Source organism: Hemicordylus capensis, chromosome 2 (assembly GCF_027244095.1).
Source record: "Hemicordylus capensis ecotype Gifberg chromosome 2, rHemCap1.1.pri, whole genome shotgun sequence".
NCBI lineage: Eukaryota > Metazoa > Chordata > Lepidosauria > Squamata > Cordylidae > Hemicordylus > Hemicordylus capensis.
The window spans coordinates 157902705-157920359 of record NC_069658.1 but is presented as its reverse complement, the minus strand read 5'-3'; the positions used below and the strand labels follow the sequence as shown (position 1 = coordinate 157920359).

Here is a 17655-nt window from a genome sequence, read left to right as displayed (position 1 = left end):
TCTCTGAATTGTGTACAGAATGCAGCATATGTATTTAAAAGAAATAATAATGTCTCCTTGCACTAATTTGAGTGTTTTATATTATACCTCTCTCAAATGCACAAAAGAACACATGTGCACACCAGCTTTATAATCATGTTGCTACATTGCGTGGTGATGTCATCATAACACGGCATAAGAGGCGGCTGTCCAGAAGCAGCCAGCCGCGGCAGCAGAGCGGTGAGGGCAGCAAGTGGGCAGCTGGGAGGGTGATGGAGACCACCCTCGGACAATGGGCTCTGCCCAGCCACCTAACCACTTACCCAGATGACGGGAGGCAAGGGGGCCAAAGGGGGCAAGGGGGCCAAAGCCAGACTTTGTCTGGAGCACCAGTAATCCATGGCCCAGCCCTGCAAACAGCTCTTTTTCAATTAATTAGAAAAGGACCATGTTTGAGAAATCACTTTGCACAAGAGGCTGTTTCCAGGAGTAGATGCCCAGATTTTAGGATTAGTGGGATCTGGGAACTACAGTGTTGGTGACGTTTTGGTGAATATTGTGCTTTGAAGATGATGTTTCTTCTACCTTCTGATACTTATTCTGTCTCCTTAAAAGAGAGAGAGAGAGAGAGAGAGAGAGAGAGAGAGAGCAAAGAACAATAACAACAACAACAACAACAACAGACAATAGTAGTTACTCTTTTACAATATTTATCTGTTTTGCATTTCTGAAGGAGCCTGCAGTGAGGCACAACATTTAAATATAATTTACAGTAAGTTTTAGATTTTAAACGAAATTATAGATAGAATGGTTCATGCAATCCCCTCCTTTCAACAGGGAAGCCAATTCAGCAGAGTTTTCCTAACAACAACAAACAACAAACTATTGCTTCTTAATAAGCAAACATCCTGTTAGTCAGACCTTCTTCTTAAGTCAACTCATAGGCTGCCTTCTCACATATCCAGTGATGGATCGTTTCCGAATGACATCCTGTTTCGCTATAGACATACCAAGAGGACAGGTAGGCACATTCCTCCTGATTCCTGACATTTCTGAGGTAAAACCTAAAGGGAGACAAATGACACCTAATGAGGTTGTGCATCTGTGAAATTTATCCTCTATAAATTCAACATGTAAATGTTTAATCACAATAACAATATCACAAAAGTTTCAATCACTGCTTTGATTGTTGGGATTTATGCCTTCTGAATAGAAGGCAAAGTTCTGAACCTCTTGAGTGAGGTGATAGAATTCTCTGTTGCTGCAATGCTGAGACCAGAAGCGGATCCAGAAGAAAATTACAAGGGGTTCAACAGGAATTTTCCCCCATAAAAGATTCCCCCCACCCCCATATAAAAACATTGGGGCTTGGATTTTCTCTCTTTTGCAAATGCACTATGCCAGTGAGTGTCAAGCTCAAATCTGGTGGTGGGCCAGATTAGATTCTGATGCACCTCTGGGGAGCCACACATAGCCTTGCGCCCACCTCACACCACCTATCTTCCCCCTCCTCTCTGCTCTTTCTCTCATTCTCTCCCCGCCGAATTCACAACTTTTTACACTAAAACTCACTCAGGGAAAGCTTGATTTATTTTATTTTTGGAAGAAATTCTAAACATAGCTCCCAATATAAGATTTTGCATGGACAATCCTACCACTCTTCTTCTCTCCCTTAACAGAGATGTTGCTAGGTATTTTAAAGATCCAGGGCTTGGGCTCACAGCTTCCTCACATTTTGATAAATAAACCATTTCATGCTTTCTTAAAGATATCCAACACTCTCCTCCCTCCCCACTAGCTTGCTTCACAGCTAAAAATGAATCTTTTTCTCCTGCATCAGATTTCTCCTGCAATCAATACGCATACAATTGAGAAGCAGTGTGGTACAGTGATTAGAGTGTTAAGAAAAGGATTGGGGGAATGTGGTCCCCACTCAGTCATGAAACTCACTGTGGGACTTTAGCTGAGACACTCTCTCTCCCCACTCCAAATCTGCCTCACAGGATTGTTGTGAGGATAAAAGTAGGGAGGAAGAAATGGAGGTGTGCATTCACATATCAGCCAAATTTACCCCGAAGTCCCTGAGAGCTAACTCATATACACACACAACACACATTCTGTTCTTCCTCCAAAGAGGTCAGAGTAATGTACAGGTTAATATGATATGTGGTAGCATGTAGTAGTTAGCTGCAATCTAGGACATGCAGCATAAAACCCTCTTTGTAAGTATGATGACAGTCTCTTTTAGACACAATTTGATGCTATCCCTAGTTTTGGACTGAAATTTCATGTCGGATGTTGGACTATAGCTTGATTTGATTCTGAATGCTGGAACAGTTTTGGAAACAAGACTGATTATTCTCAGAGGCAAGATGTAACTTGTTAAACAAAGAAAACCCCAAACATACCATGACATTGAAAGGTACTTTTTACTGCAAGGTACTTCATTAGTCTCAAACCATTGGCCACTTCTGTCCTTATATATTCCAATCCAAAAATTTGTTTGTTGGAAAGTGTTCTGTACCTTAATTGTGAGAGAATGGAAGGTAAGATTAATCTCTTCTTTGTTGTTGTAATTAAAAACACAGGGAGGGAAAGAAAAACATTTTTTCAATAACTGACACATGGATTGCCTGTTATGAACTATATCACTGAATAAGAGAATAATACATTGTGAAAGAATATAAACTATTGTATGTATATTTTATAATCTGCCAGGGAGTGGCAATATTCTATTGTGATTCCATGAAGATTGTAATAAAATACAATCAATCAATCAATCAATCAATCATAATTCAGTCTCACAGAAGGATTTCCAGAAATGATACTTTTGATTGTTCTGCTTCATATGCACTTCATCATGATGCCAGCCAATCACATGCTTTAGCATAGTTTCATATTCATGGAATCTCACATAAAACCCCTTCAGAAAGTAAATATATAGTAAATATATTTATTCCTTGTCCAAGCTGTGTTCCTAGAGTTTGGGTAATCTTAATTCTTAGAGAATATTAACTTGAATATTAACTTGAAAACACAGGGAGCTCTTTTTCCTTTGAAAGACTGATAGCTAATTGTATTTTAAAGAGACACGCTTAATCCAGGAATTTCAATTTGTGACTTTTGAGGATGTGGATAAACTCCTTGGAGGTGTTCAGCCTACCACTTGTCCTTTGAATCCATGCCCAACGTGGCTTATAACATCTAGCAGGGAGGCCTAGTTGGCATCATAAATGCCTCCCTTAGGTAGGGCAGCATGCCTCCATGTTTGAAGGCGGCAATTGTGAGATTCTTTGCTGAAGAAGCCAGCCCTAGAGCCCTCAGTGATGGATAATTATAGGCCAGTCTCTCAACCAGGGGTGTAGCAAGGTTGGAGTGGGCCCAGAGACAAGATTTTAAAATGCCCCCCCCCCGAAGTAAAATTTATATAGATTTATATAGATATATAACCTTTGTGCCACAATAGAACATCATCCTAAATTATTTTTAAAAGGTTTTGTAAATTGTGGACGATGCAAGTCATTTAATGGTACTAGAGAAAGACATACTGTTCTGGTAGCACCAGGTCTTAGCATTTACATCAATTTCGGATGAATACAACTGAAGGAAGCCTGGGCGGGTGCACGACTGGGTGAGTCAGTCTTGTGACTTGCCTCTGGGCCCCCCCCAAGGAAGTGGGCCCCCAGACAACTGTCTCCACTTGCCCTGTTATAGTTACACCCCTGCTCTCAACCTCCCTTGAGTGGTTTAGATAATTGAGACGGTGGTGGCTGATCAATTTCCAGTTTTGGAAGATACTGATTATCTAGATCAATTTCCAACTGGCTTTAGAGCAGGCTATGGGGTGGAGACAGCTTTGGTCGGCCTGTTGGATGATCTCTACCAGGGAATGGACAGAAGGAATGTGACTGATGGTTCTTTTGGACCTTTATGCAGCTTTCAATACTATCGACCATGGTATCCTTCTGGGGGATTTGGGAATAGGTGGCACTGCTTTGCAGTGGTTCTGTTTCTATCTCTTCGGCAGATTCCAGATAGTGTTGCTCAGAGATAGTTGCTCTCTGAAATGATAGCTGTATGGTGTCTCTCAAGGCTCCATCCTATCTCCAATGCATTTTAACATCTACATGAAACCGCTGAGTGAGATCATCAGGAGATTTGGAGCAAGTTGCTATTAATATGCCAATGAAATCATCTTTAGGAAATGGCATACCCCCCCTAAATACCTGCCTACAAGTAGTAACAGACTGGGTGAAGGATAATAAATTGAAGCTGAATCCAAGCAAGACAGAGGTACTCATGGTAAGGGGTATTACTTAGAGTGGCACAATAGATCTTCCCTTTCTGGATGGAGTTGCACTCCCCCCAAAGGAACAGGTACATAGCTTGGGAGTCCTTCTGGACCCAGGTCTCACTCTGGTTTCTTAGATTGAGGCTATGGCCAGGAGCAGTTGTTATCAACTTTGGTTGATGTGACAGCTGCATCCATTCCTTGAAGAAAGTGATCTCAGGACTGTGGTGCACTCTCTGGTAACCTCTATGCTTGACTACTGCAGTTGCTCTCCATGTGGCTGCCTTTGTATGTCGTTCAGAAACTTCAGTTGGTTCAAAATGCAGCAGCTAGATTGGTCTCCGGGGTGTCTCGGAGAGATCATCTTATGCCTGTTTTAAAGCAATTTCATTGGCTACCAATAGGTTTCTGGGCAAAATACAAAGAGCTGGTGATAACCTTTAAAGCCCTAAATGGATTAGAACTGGATTCCCTTGGAGAACTCCTTCTTCTGCATGATCTCTACCCAGGGGCGTACCAAGGTTGGAGTGGGCCCAGGGATGAGATTTTAAAATGGGCCCCTCATTGCTTGCTATCATCTATCTATCTATCTATCTATCTATCTATCTATCCATCCATACACACACACACACTTCACAATATATAATGCACTCACCCTCACCACTCCAGTATGAATATGGCAAATAGTTATAAACATAACTATATAGTTATAAACATAACTATATAGTTATAAACATAACTATATAGTTATAAATATAACTATATTTATATAGTTATATAGTTCACTGCCAGAACGATGATCTGAGGGGGGAAACACTGTTGAACTAATGATGAAGTACCAAATTTGTTTCTGGTTGATTATACAGCTTTGTTCTATCTATCTATCTATCTATCTATCTATCTATCTATCTATCTATCTGCTGCAGCTAATGCATATCCCAGAAAGGCTCCTGCCACTGAGTCTTCCCTAAGCACCAGAGCGCGCGTGCGTGCGTGTGCGTGTGTGTGTGTGTTCTAGTTGCTATAGGATATTGAGGCTACTCCCTTGGAGACAGGGAAAGAAATGTCAAAGAGGGCTTCACAGACTGAGCAGGTATTGCAAAGAATGCTGTTTAATGCAGGGACCAGCACCCATCACGTTTGCTGCAGGGCGTCTAGGGGGGTCAGTGCAAGAGGAAAATGTCCCATCCATATCCAGGAAGGCTTCCCTCTCACCATCAAAGAGCTTTCAAAGTCGTAGATCCAGTCGGCTACTCGATGCCTTTGGCAAACAGGAAGCCGTCAGTTGCCCTTTCCCTCTCCCCACCTCCTAGGTCCAAAGGCCAGGCTGGTTTAGCTTCATCCTCTCTTTCTTTCCCCAGCCTCCTTTTTTTCCATCAGGCACATTTCAAGCCATTTTTTGGCTTCAAATCTCAATGTTTGGTAGGACTTGTTTCCTGAAATCTAATGCATATGGAAGCAGCAGGGGTTGGGAGGGGGGCAGAGGAGAGAGGTGGCCGCGACACCCACTATCACCTACCTATACCTATCCCAATATCTTGGGGTAATGGAGGGAAGTGACCTTTGACTACAGCAAAAGCAGCAGCTGCTGCTGCTCCACAAGAGTTGGTGCTATTCACTTGAGCAGAGCAATGACAGCAGGAGGCAACGGTAACTTGCAAAACGTTTCACCACTCTCCTAGCTTTGGACCTGCCTCCTTCTCTCTCTCCCTTCCTCTCGCAAGTCAGCCAGGATGAAGGGGAGCTTCATGAAGAGGAGCCACCGTGCAGAACCAGGGCGGAGCAAGCCACAGTCAAGATGGCGAATTAGTTCGTTAGTTCGATCACCATGCAGAACCAGGGCAGAGCAAGCCACAGTCAAGATGGCGTGTTAGTTCGATCGCTCTCTCTGTCTCAGCCCATTTATTAGACCTGGCCTTGAGAGTTGGGCAGCTGCACTTGCTAATTTGAACTGAGATTAAAAGAAAATGTCCAAGAAAGAGCCGAAACGAAAAGGAAAAGGAATTAGAGCCTTCCTGGATGATTTGAAGCCAGCTGATATGCCCCCCCCCCTTCACAATGTAGAGGAGGAAGATGATGAAGAGATCCAAGAAGAAGCTCAACCAGAGTTACAAAAACAAGAAAAGCCTTTGGATACTCCCGGGCAAACACTGGAACTACAATCAACTGAACACCTGATAAGGCAGCTTAATAAAGAAATGCAAGTGGAATGGAGTAAATCGTTTACAAAGTCAAGATCTGGCAAGTATAACTGATAAAATTAACAAGCAATTAAGGACCTTGCAATGCAAATCTCTGATATCGGACAAACAGCTAGCAGCACCTTTGATTTGGCTAATAAGAATGGCCTAGAATTATCTACCACTCAGAAAAAGGTGGAGGAGCTAAGAGAGGATATGGTCTTTCTCCAAGATCTCCAATTGCTCTTCAAGGAACCTGAACCGCGGGAGAAGGAAGGGTCCCAAGGGAGGGACAAGGAGAGGACAAAGCGCAAGCCCATTGAGCATAATTGGGCCAATTGGGTGTCGGGGTACACAATCTACATGGGCGTCTGACTGCAGAAATACCCAGAGAGGGGCCCAGCGCTTGTCAAATACTTTGACATCATCCACAGAGCCTTTATGGACTTTGCGGGTAATGCCTGGGAACGCTACGATCAGGCGTTCCGCGAGCGCGCCTCCAACAATGCAGGCATATCTTGGGAACGACAACACCCCGAACTATGGCTCCAGATTATGACGCCCGCCAGGCCTCTTGTGGGCGAGCGCGCTGACAGCAGGCACCTCATTTCCAAAACTCCGGCGGCGTCAGCGGCTTCAGTCGCGGGCACCCAGGGGGTTCGAGGGCCCCTGGTGTGCTGGGAGTTTAACAAGGCCGGGAAGTGCACGCGCTCCCCGTGCAAGTACCGGCATGACTGTGGTTTCTGCGGCGGGCGGCATGCTGGCCTCTACTGCCAAAAGGCCAAAGCCATCAGAGGAAAAGGGGGAGCTTACAACCCTGGGGGGGGGGAGGGCCCAGCAGCTGCTGCTGGAAAAGGGCCCCAGCCCAATTAGAATCCCGGCACTCCGGAGGATTTTGCGCGACTACCCCAAAAGGGAGCACGTACGCTACATAGAAGCAGGTTTTATTGAGGGATTTCGGATACCATGCCAATCCAAGCGGGTCCATAGCTTCGCCCGCAACCTAAAATCCTTGGAGGGAATGGAGCACATAGTAGCTAAAAAGATTGCCAAGGAGGTGTCGCTGGGTAGGGTGCTAGGCCCCTTTACCAGGCTGCCGCTGCCGACGTTGCGTGTATCCCCTTTAGGCGTGGTTCCTAAGAAAGCGCCGGGTGAGTATAGGCTCATCCACCACCTGTCCTATCCAAGAGGCAACTCGGTCAACGATGGCATACCGGCGGAGCTCTGCTCAGTCCGGTATACATCGTTTGATGAGGCCGTGGCCATGATCAGGGGCTGCGGGCCGCGGGCCTTGATGGCAAAGTGCGACATTGAGTCCGCCTTCCGCCTGCTGCCTGTACACCCTGATGACTTTGACCTATTGGGCTTCGCCTTTAAAGGAGGATACTACATCGATAGAGCCCTCCCCATGGGCCGCTCGGTCTCCTGCGCGGCCTTTGAAGCTTTCAGCACCATGCTGGAATGGGCGCTGCGCCGGGAGGCGGGGCTCGGCTCCTCCGCTCACTTTCTAGATGATTTTATTTTTGGAGGAAGGGAGAGCTCTGGCCAATGCCTACACTTGCTGCATATGTTCAGGGCACTCTGCAGTGACCTGGGTGTGCCTTTGGCGAAGGACAAGGCAGAGGGCCCGACCACGAAACTCACATTTTTAGGGATAGAACTGGACACGGTGGGGCAGTTCTCCCGCCTTCCCGAGGACAAACTTGGGACACTGAGGGAGCTGATCAGGGAATGTAAAGGGGCCAAGAAGGTCACGCTACGCAAGTTACAGTCGCTGGTGGGCCACCTTAACTTCGCCTGCAGAGTTGTAGCTCCTGGCCGTCTGTTTTTACGGCGTCTGTGTGACGCCATGTTAGGGTGCAATTGACCCCACTTCCTCATCAGGGTGACCGCCGCCATGAGAGATGATATGGGGCTCTGGCTTACATTCTTAGAGTCATTCAATGGGGTGTCCTTCTGGCGGTCCTCCCAGCTGCTCGAGGCCGATTTTCAGGTGCAGTCCGATGCAGCTGGGGGCCTCGGTTTCGGCCTGTACCTGAGAGGGCGCTGGTGCGCAGAGCGGTGGCCGAGCGATTGGGCCGCGCTTGGTATCATGAGGGATCTCACGTTCCTTGAGCTCTTCCCTATAGTGGTGGCGGCGCACATTTGGGCTGAGTCCTTCAGGGACTCAGTGGTGCGGTTTTGGTGGGATAACATGGCCGTGGTCCAGATCGTCAACAGCCAGACATCCAAGTCTCAGAGGGTGATGGGGTTGGTGCGAGCCCTGGTCTTAACATGCCTTCGTCACAACACGCTCTTCACTGCCCAGCATGTTCCCGGGGTCCAGAACGAGGTGGCAGATGCCCTGTCTCGCTTCCAGATGCAGCGCTTCCAGATGCTGGCCCCCGGAGCCGCCAAGGAGCCCAAGCAGGTGCCCGAATGGTTGTGGAACCTTGGGATGTAGAGGCGTTTAGGGCCATCCAAGCTTCTATAGCGCCCAGGACACGAGTTGCCTACGACAAAAGGGTCAGGGCTTTCCTACAGTTTAGATCCCAGGTAGGATTGGTCCATGTGTGGCCAGTGCCACCCGAGCAGCTTATGCAATACCTGGTGCACCTTCGCGCCCAGGGGCTGGCGGTGAGCACCATGGCCGGCCACCTTGCCGCGCTGGCGTTCTTCCTTAAGTCTAGGGGCCTCCCCGACCATTCCGGGGACTTCAGGGTCTGGCGCATGCTGGAAGGATGGGCAAGGGAGACGCCCACGCAGCCGGATCAACGTAGGCCGGTCACCCCGGAGGAGCTGCAGCTGGCCTTGCAACAACTAGCTGGGGTTTGTTTGTCCCCGTATGAGGAGGCCTTGTTCCGGGCGGCAGCCCTGGTCACCTTCTTTGGAGCCTTCAGGGTGGGGGAGATGTTCCCCAGGGGCAGGCGCGGCCCCGCGGGCAGGGTACTCCAATTTAGCCATCTCATCATAGGTGACTCCAGGGTAGTGCTCCACCTGCGGTTTTCAAAAACTGATCAAAGGGGCAGGGGTCAGAGGGTAGTGCTGCACGCTGCGGGCAATCCGAGCTTTTGCCCCGTGCGTGCGCTGGGGGCCTACACGGCAGCCAGGGGAGTGGCTATGGGTTGCCTCTTTGTCCATGCCGATGGGCACCATGTTACCCAATTTCAATTTTGGGCGGTTATGAGGAAGGCTTTTGTGGAGGCCGGGGTGCCCACACAGAGCTTGGCCCCCCACTCTTTTTGGATTGGGGTGGCCTCCACCGCCGCGCGCATGGGTTACAAGGGCCCGGAATTACGGTGGCTGGGCAGGTGGCGGTCTGGGGTCTACCGCATATGCCCCCCCAACCCCCCCTGACTGTCTTCTCATAGCCATCACTAGCATGTTTATGTGTGCCACTCACCACGCTTTCTCCTCTTGCACAGGGCCTCAGCCAACGGGACCGCGGGCGGCCAGGCAGCGCGCCAGAGTCCTCATACTGGGCCATTCCTTTATTTTCTGGGCACACAAGTGGGCCCAGAGCACCAACCCTGGAACCCAGCTTGGTTAGGGGCGTTGGGCCACGGTAGAGTGGCTAGGCCAGAGGGGCATGTGGAGGGCCCAGTTCCTGCCGATGCTGCGGGAGTACCTAGATGGGAATCCGGCACCGGATGTCCTGCTGCTGCATTTTGGAGGCAACGACCTGGTGGACCAGTCTGGCATTTCACTATCAAGGCAGATTGTCCAGGACCTGTCGGTCATCCTCTCCTGGTGCCCTGGGCTGGTGGTCATTTGGTCTGACATCACCCAGAGGAGAGTCTGGAGGGGGGCGTTAAAGCTGAGCAAGGTAGACAGGGCTAGGCGCGGAGTGAACGCGGCCGTGGCATGCTTTATCGCCACTGAAGGGGGAGGGTGATTCCGCACGATGACGTTGTGTTCTCGCTCCCCCAGCTGTTTAGGGGTGACGGTGTGCACTTGTCCCCCCGGGGTATGAGGTATTTCCTAGATGATTTGCGGCTGGGGCTGGCAACAGTGCTGTTTGGCATGTGGGGTGGCGGGGCGTCAAGCTAGGCTGGGGCCCGCTGTGGCGGGCACAGTGCGGAGGTGAACGGCTAATGCGGTGCGGCACCTTAGGTAAGCTTTTAGCTGTAAAAAGGAGGAGGGGTGGATCCCTTGAGGCTTGACAGATCAGGGATGCCGCCTTGCTCCTACTTCTCTGCAACCGACACCCTTCCGTATGGCTTTACAGCGTCGGGCGGGTGGCGTCTATTGCAGAGACCTGACCTTAGGACGGCGACGAAGGGCGCCCCCTTCTGGGAGGGGGGCCGCCTGGAGCCAAGGTGTCTGCGCCATGAGCCTTTAGGATGGGGCCGCCACGTGGTGGACGCCCCATTCGAGTCCGCACTGTTGCTGCAGTAAATGCCAACCCCAGCTGCCGTGCCCTGCAGGCACTGTTTAAAACTTGTAAGTGGCCAATTCCTCCATAATGCTTTGGTGTCCGTGTCTCCTTGGGTCTGGGTGCAATGAGAAATTTTTACTCTTTCAAGATATAAGTTCATCAACATTGCAGAGATGAAAGGATTTCAAGCCCCTGATGGAGGCTCTTCACGCAAAAGGGATTCGATACCTGAAGAGAAGCAAATCATTTCACCCATACATGAAGCAGCAGCTGAGTTGAAACACCCAGCAGGGAACACAACAGCACAACCTTGAGCTAACTGGCTAATAGCAGAATGTGACTGATAAGACATGAGCTTCTGCCAACCCCGCTCCCCCCCCCCGAAAAACACAACTCTTTTCCTCCCCGCCTTCTCTTTTGTTTTCTTTTTCTTTTTCTTTCTTCTAACAGTCTTCTTGGAAACTAGGCAATGTGACTGTGAAACTGTGAAAACAGCTGGAAGATTTGGTTCAACTTGTTAAATTTCTATAGTAAGGGAATTTTAGGGGAGAGATGAGGAAGAAGGGAAGAGTGTGCTGGGGTGATTAGCTGGGCTGGGGGATTCAAATTAGAGGAGAAAATTCTATTTACCCCAGTGTGGCGATGTAAACCTAGGTTACTTATGGACCGGGTGGCAAAGCAACAATTGGCCCAAACACTAAGAAATATTTTTAACGAAAATGATAAGGAACATACAACACTAGCAATGAGGTGGGATGCGATGAAAGCTGTTATTAGAGAGGAGTGTATTAACCAGATGAGTAGGATTAAAGAACAATTAATACAAGTGAGCGAAAATCTTGAGTTGGAGATTAAACACCTATTAGCAATATTTAATAGAACAGGGTCAAATTGTATCTTTAAGCAATTTAATTCTACAGGAAAGTTATTAAATATTATTTATGCCTCCAAAGTCATCAACCTCCTTAGTGATATGCTCTTCGGACATATTTAAAGTTTTTGACTGTTTAGAGCCAATCTATTTAAAACACGTTTTAAAGAAATTCAAAATTGGCCCCGGATTTCTACGCTTGATCAGGTTTATGGTTTAACTAAAGCCCAAATTAGAATTAACAGCTTTGATTTTGAATGGTTCTCAGTGTTTAGGGGTACTAAACAAGGATGCCCCTTGTCACCTCTATTATTTAACTTAGCATTAGAAACCTTAGCAATTGTGTTGCGAACAAATAACCAAATTAAAGGAGCTAAACTAGGAAATAACATATATTTATTGAATTTATTTCCTGACGATATGGAAATTGTTGGAACCCTTGCAGAACCTAGTTACTCTATCGAATACGTAAAGAAATAATTATATGAATTTGCGGAGATATCAGGGCTGTCAATTTTAATAAATCCCAACTAATGTTTTTTCATATCCCCCCCAATATATAAAGGGAAGTTTCTAGGGATCTGGAAATCCCAATAACGTATAAATTGATTAAATAATTAGGCATTAATATAAAAATATAAAAGTATTTAATAGTTATACTATTAGCCAAGCCAGTTTGGGAAAAACTTAATAAGGATATGAACCACTGGAAAAGACTAAATCTTAAAATATTGGGAAGAATAGCAGTAATAAAAATGAAAGTTCTCTCTTAAATTAATATTTTATTTCAAGCTCTTCCGGCGGAAATGCCTGATAAAATATTTAGGTTATGGAAAAATAAAATTGAGAGATTTTGTTTTAATTTTTTTAAAAAAAGATTAAATAGGAAAATAATTCATAGACCTCAAAAAGAAGCTGGATGAGGACTTCCAAATTTAAAACTGTACTATCAAGCTGCCCAGTTAAGTCATATGGTAGCATTTATAACGGAGGACATATCAAAACAGTGGATACAAATAGAAGAGACACAGGAGCCAGAAAAAGTCTTGAGACAAATAATCTTTCATCCAAACAAATTCAAGGCGGCCAAGAAAATTAATAATGTATTTACTAGGAATATGATCCAGATATGGAAAAAAAAATTAGAATATTAATAGGAGACACCTCTCCTCTAACACCTTTATTAATTTATCTGGATACTGGGGCAGATAAATATGGATTGGCCTTTTTGAAGAAGTTGAAAGAAAATATTTTAATAGAATTTTACAGAAATAAAATGTTGCTCAAGAAGGCAGAGACTGAACAAGAAATAGGCTCTCAAATTCCCTGGCTAGTTTGGGTTCAAATTAGATCCATACTGATGGATACTAGTGTTGAGAACTTTGCTACCAGAGCACTTACAAAGTTTGAGAAATTAGTACTTAGTTATTTGGCTCAACCTAAAGCGATAAGCTCTAAGATACACAAAATGTTAATACAAATAGCGATCGGAGACCCCCCAACAGGGTTAAGGAATGCATGGGAAATGGATTTAGGTAAAAGGATACAGGAGATGCACTGGCTCTCAGTATGGAAGTGGGGGCTTTCTCTTATCATCCATTCAAGAACTCCATTGGAAAACACTACACTGCAGGTATCTAATACCTTCAGTATTAGCTCAATTCTCTCAACAAAATTCTATACAGTGTTGGAGGGATTGTGAATAGGGATGTGCAAACTGGTTTGAATTTGAACTGGTTCAAATTCAAACTGGTTCAGTTTGGGCGTTCGATTTTTAACCGAACCAGGCATTGGGGTCGACCTGCTAGTATGAATTCGAACCAAACAGAACCTGGTTCATTTTGAACTGGTTTGAACCAGTTTGAGCTGGTTCAAGCCTCCAAAACTGGGTTGGATGGTAGGCATCCATGGGTGCCAACTACCACCCAGACCCCAAAGCAATTGGATACTCTTACGATATTTAATGAATTATTATTATTATTATTGCCCATTATTCCCTGCGTGGAGTACCTAGGGGCAAAAACTGGGGTGGGTGGTAGGGACGTAGGGTTGCCTACCACCCACCAAGCAGCAAAGCAATCGGAGACTCCTGCAATTAATTGTGAATTTTTGGGTTTTTTCATTTTTAAAATTCCTTCTATAGGGAATAATGGGGATTCCAGGAAATGTATCACTTCACGTCGGGGGGAAAGGGGTGGACCAGAGTGGAGTGCGGTGGGTGGTAGTGCCCAATGGGGGCAAGGAAGCTACCAGAATTATTTCAAAGGAATTGGGCAAAGGTCTGGTTTTTTGTGATTTGTTGAAGTTTACGCGTCTTTAAGGTTTTTCCCATAGGGAATAATGGAGGTTTCAGCAGCCCCATAACTGCAGTTGGGGGGCACTGGGGTGGCCCAGAGTGAGTGGTGGTGTAGTGCACAGAGGGTGCCAACTCCTCATAGGTTGCTAACCCATGGGGTGCCGGGTTTTGTTGTTTCTGAGGTGTTCTTTCTATAGATTCTCTGGCAGCATATGAGATTTTCAATGACAAACCATGAATCCACTCTCATTTGCTACTAGAGAATCTACACTCAGAACACTTACCACCCACCCCAGTTTTTTGCCCCTAGGTACTCCACATAGGGAAAAATGGGCAATAATAATAAAAAATTTAAAAATTCATTAAATATTGTAGGAGTGTCTGATTGCTTTGGGGTTTGGGTGGTAGTTGGCACCCATGGGTGCCTACCACCCAACCCAGTTTTGGAGGCTCAAACCAGTTCAAACTGGTTTGAACCAGTTTGAAATGGTTCAAGCCAGGTTTGAATTTGAACGGAAGAGAGGTTCGAGCAAAACCATAACCGAACCTCCCCACCCTGGTTCGAACTTGGTTTGAATTTGAACCAAACTGGGCAAACTGGTTTTGTGCACATCCCTAGTTGTAAACAGAAAGGTACATATTACCATATGTGGTGGACATGTGAGGAAATTAAAACACTTTGGGAGAAAATTTTTCTTGAAATTAGTAATATAATGAACCAAAGAGTAGAGTATTCTCTAGACTTGGCTTTTTAACATATTTTTACAGGAAATAATACTAAAGTTGAAGATAAAGTATTAGTTATTTTCTTAATCCTGGCTGCTAAAGCAATTGTGGCACAGCAATGGAAACTACTAGACAACCTAAATGTGGAGAGATGGTACAATAATGTATGGTCATGGGCAATTTTAGAAAAAATTTCAGATAAGCTAAAGATAATGAAAAACTAGAGAAAAGAATCACAATTCTATTGCAGCTGGGCGGGGGGAATCCTTTATTTAGAGCGTAACCAAGGTAATTCTGACCTTATTCATGAAGCATGGAAGCTATGAGTACTTTGATACATTTAAAATAGTAGTTTTACTTCTAGTAGTGGTCTTATAATATCTATATAGTTTCGTTGGCTCATATTATGTATGCTATATTGATTTGTATTGAGCTGTTGATTTGAATTAATTGGAATCAATATAGGTTGAAGTGTTTCAATAAAAAAAAAATCTGGGGCGGTGGGGGGGGGGATCTGCCACCATGCAATGTGACTGACAGGACAGACACTGAGCATGCCTGGAGCTTTTTGAGACATTCTGGGCCATGTAGTGTCCACTGCTTGCTCGCTCACTTGCTCGCTGGTGTGGAGTTAGAGAAGGAGGACTACGATTCCTCACTGGATGGCTGCTTCTTGCCCTGGCGTGAGATGGAGCCAGGCCCCGCTGCCAGAGGTGCCCTCAGAGGCTGTGGGGCCAGGAGACATTTGTCTCCTTTTATCTTATTAATGGCACACCCCTGTCCCCACTGCTTATTGAGATCATTGAGAGAGGTCCATCTCCGTATGCCGCCAGCTCAACTGGCGGTGACTCAGGAGTGGGCCTTTTCTGTAGTTGCTCCTAGGCTGTGGAATGCCCTCCCTATAGACATTCTGGAGAAATGATTGTGGAGAAAGATTCTTCCAACATTGGGAGTGGATTCGATACCATACTGAATCATACTGACATGGTATAGAATAGGAACGGTATGTGGGGACGGGGCTTACCTTAAATGAATAGCTGACTTCTGTGAAGAAAGATTATGCCTTCCAGTAGCTGCAGTGGTAGCAATTCAAAACACTGCCTTTCCCTCCATCTTCTCCGCCTAGAGTGCACAGGACAGGAAGCAACGTCATGACGCTGCTCCCTTTCCCAGTGCATTGTAAGGCGGTATCAGGAAAGGAAAGATATTATTTTGTAACATTGCTGCTGCAGCTGCCAGAAATTGGCTCTTAATATAAGGTAAGCCTCTCTCACCCCACCCACCCCTCAGCATCCTGCTGCGTCAAGCCAATAAGGATGATTGGCTCAATGCAATACTGGCCACCCTCTGCATCATTTGCATGATGCAAAAATGGCCAGGATTGCTAATCTACAGCCCTGTTAATTACCTGTACATTAAAAATGAAAGAAAAAATAATCTAGGGAGGCACATACCCAGTTTCTGCTCTTCTCCTGAGGGATCAAAAGGGTGGAATTCCATGAGGAACAAAAATTCTTACTTTCCTGCCAAGTCTTCTTGCCTGTTGAAATATAGTAGCATGTGGCACCAAATAAATGCCAACTGGTGGGACAGAGTGTGCACTTCAGATCTAGAAGAGAAAACAGTGATCATCCTACTTAACAGGAGCATTTTGCTATCTGTTGTGCATTGCCTTGACACCAAAATAGCATATTTATGTTGTGGTAAATCAGAGCTGAACACTGGCCTTTCATCAGCACAATCCCTAAAGCATGTGCAAAAAATTCAACCAAATCCATTTGAATTTTATTCAAATTCAAATTGATTGATCTTGAAACAGCTTGCACAGAATGGGATTTCTTCGAACTGAATTCACTCAGATTCAATCTGAATTCAATTCGAGTTTAGGCAAATTTGAATCAATTCAAACAAATCCCATTCTGTGCAAGCAGTTTCGGGTTGAATCAATCCGCTCGATTTTTTGCACATCCCTAATAGGGTGTAGAATATACACAAATGAACAATGTGAAGCAGGCATTTTCCTAGTTAAATGAGGTCAAGGAATGTGTACAACATAACAAGAGTATTTTATATATCACCCCTGTGTCTTTGCATATTCTCCATTTCGCCATTATGCTCATTCGACAGTGTATGAAATGCAAAATATTTAAACTGTTATAATTTCATCTGTTTATTAATTATTTTTATTATTGCCACCTGACATTTTCCACAGAGCTATGAAAACAGAAACCCTGTGTCACTGCAAAAAAGAGTGAGATTATCAGCTCTACAGTCTTTCTCTGCAGTCTCAGCAGGTGAAGATTGGGAGGAGGGCACCATTTTTGTTGCTCTTTTCTCCCTCCATGGCGCTTTCCAGATTACCCTCTGCAACGTTGTCGCTATGGATCCACTAAGTGTGCTTCCGCACTTCCTGTGTTGTGACACCGCTGTGGCTGCGCTGACAGCAAGGGCTGTTCACATATCTGATGCCTTCCTTTGGATTTTATTACTTCGTCATAGTGCAAAAACATCGGAACTCAGTTGCAGAAAAGTAGCTGTTTCTTCCGTTGTGGGAGGTCTGCCCCATCACAATGTGGTGTTGAACTGATGTTCCACATTGCGGTGCGATGCTTTCCCCTCATCGTCATTATCAAATGTTTTTGCTTCCTCCTCTTTTATTGCTTTCTCTTTAGCTCTTGGAAGGATCATCTTTTGAGGGGAGGAACATAGAACATAGGAAACTGCCATATACTGAGTCAGACCATTGGTCTATCTAGCTCAGTATTGTCTTCACAGACTGGCAGTGGCTCCTCCAAGGTTGCAGGCAGGAATCTCTCTCAGCCCTATCTTGGAGAAGCCAAGGAGGGAACTTGAAACCTTCTGCTCTTCCCAGAGTGGCTTCATCCCCTGAGGGGAAGATCTTGCAGTGCTCACACATGAAGTCTCCCATTCATATGCAACCAGGGCAGACCCTGC

General features: G+C 45.7%; 1 protein-coding gene across 8 annotated transcripts in view; it reads right to left on the bottom strand.

Annotated features, from left to right (window-relative positions):
- Window positions 1-672: 672 nt before the first annotated feature.
- LOC128347162 (C-type lectin domain family 12 member B-like) overlaps window positions 673-17655 on the bottom strand; it is an 80383-nt gene continuing 63400 nt past the window's right edge. For 7 of the 8 annotated variants that reach the window (XM_053301381.1, XM_053301382.1, XM_053301384.1 and 4 more), the window contains 3 exons: window positions 16155-16309; window positions 2388-2503; window positions 673-1043 (listed from right to left, as the gene is read on the bottom strand). In XM_053301381.1, the coding sequence (XP_053157356.1) occupies window positions 908-1043; window positions 2388-2503; window positions 16155-16309 (407 nt within the window). In that variant the 3' untranslated portion in view covers window positions 673-907. The remainder of the gene's footprint in view (window positions 1044-2387; window positions 2504-16154; window positions 16310-17655) is intronic. The other variant, XM_053301385.1, reaches the window with a different exon arrangement.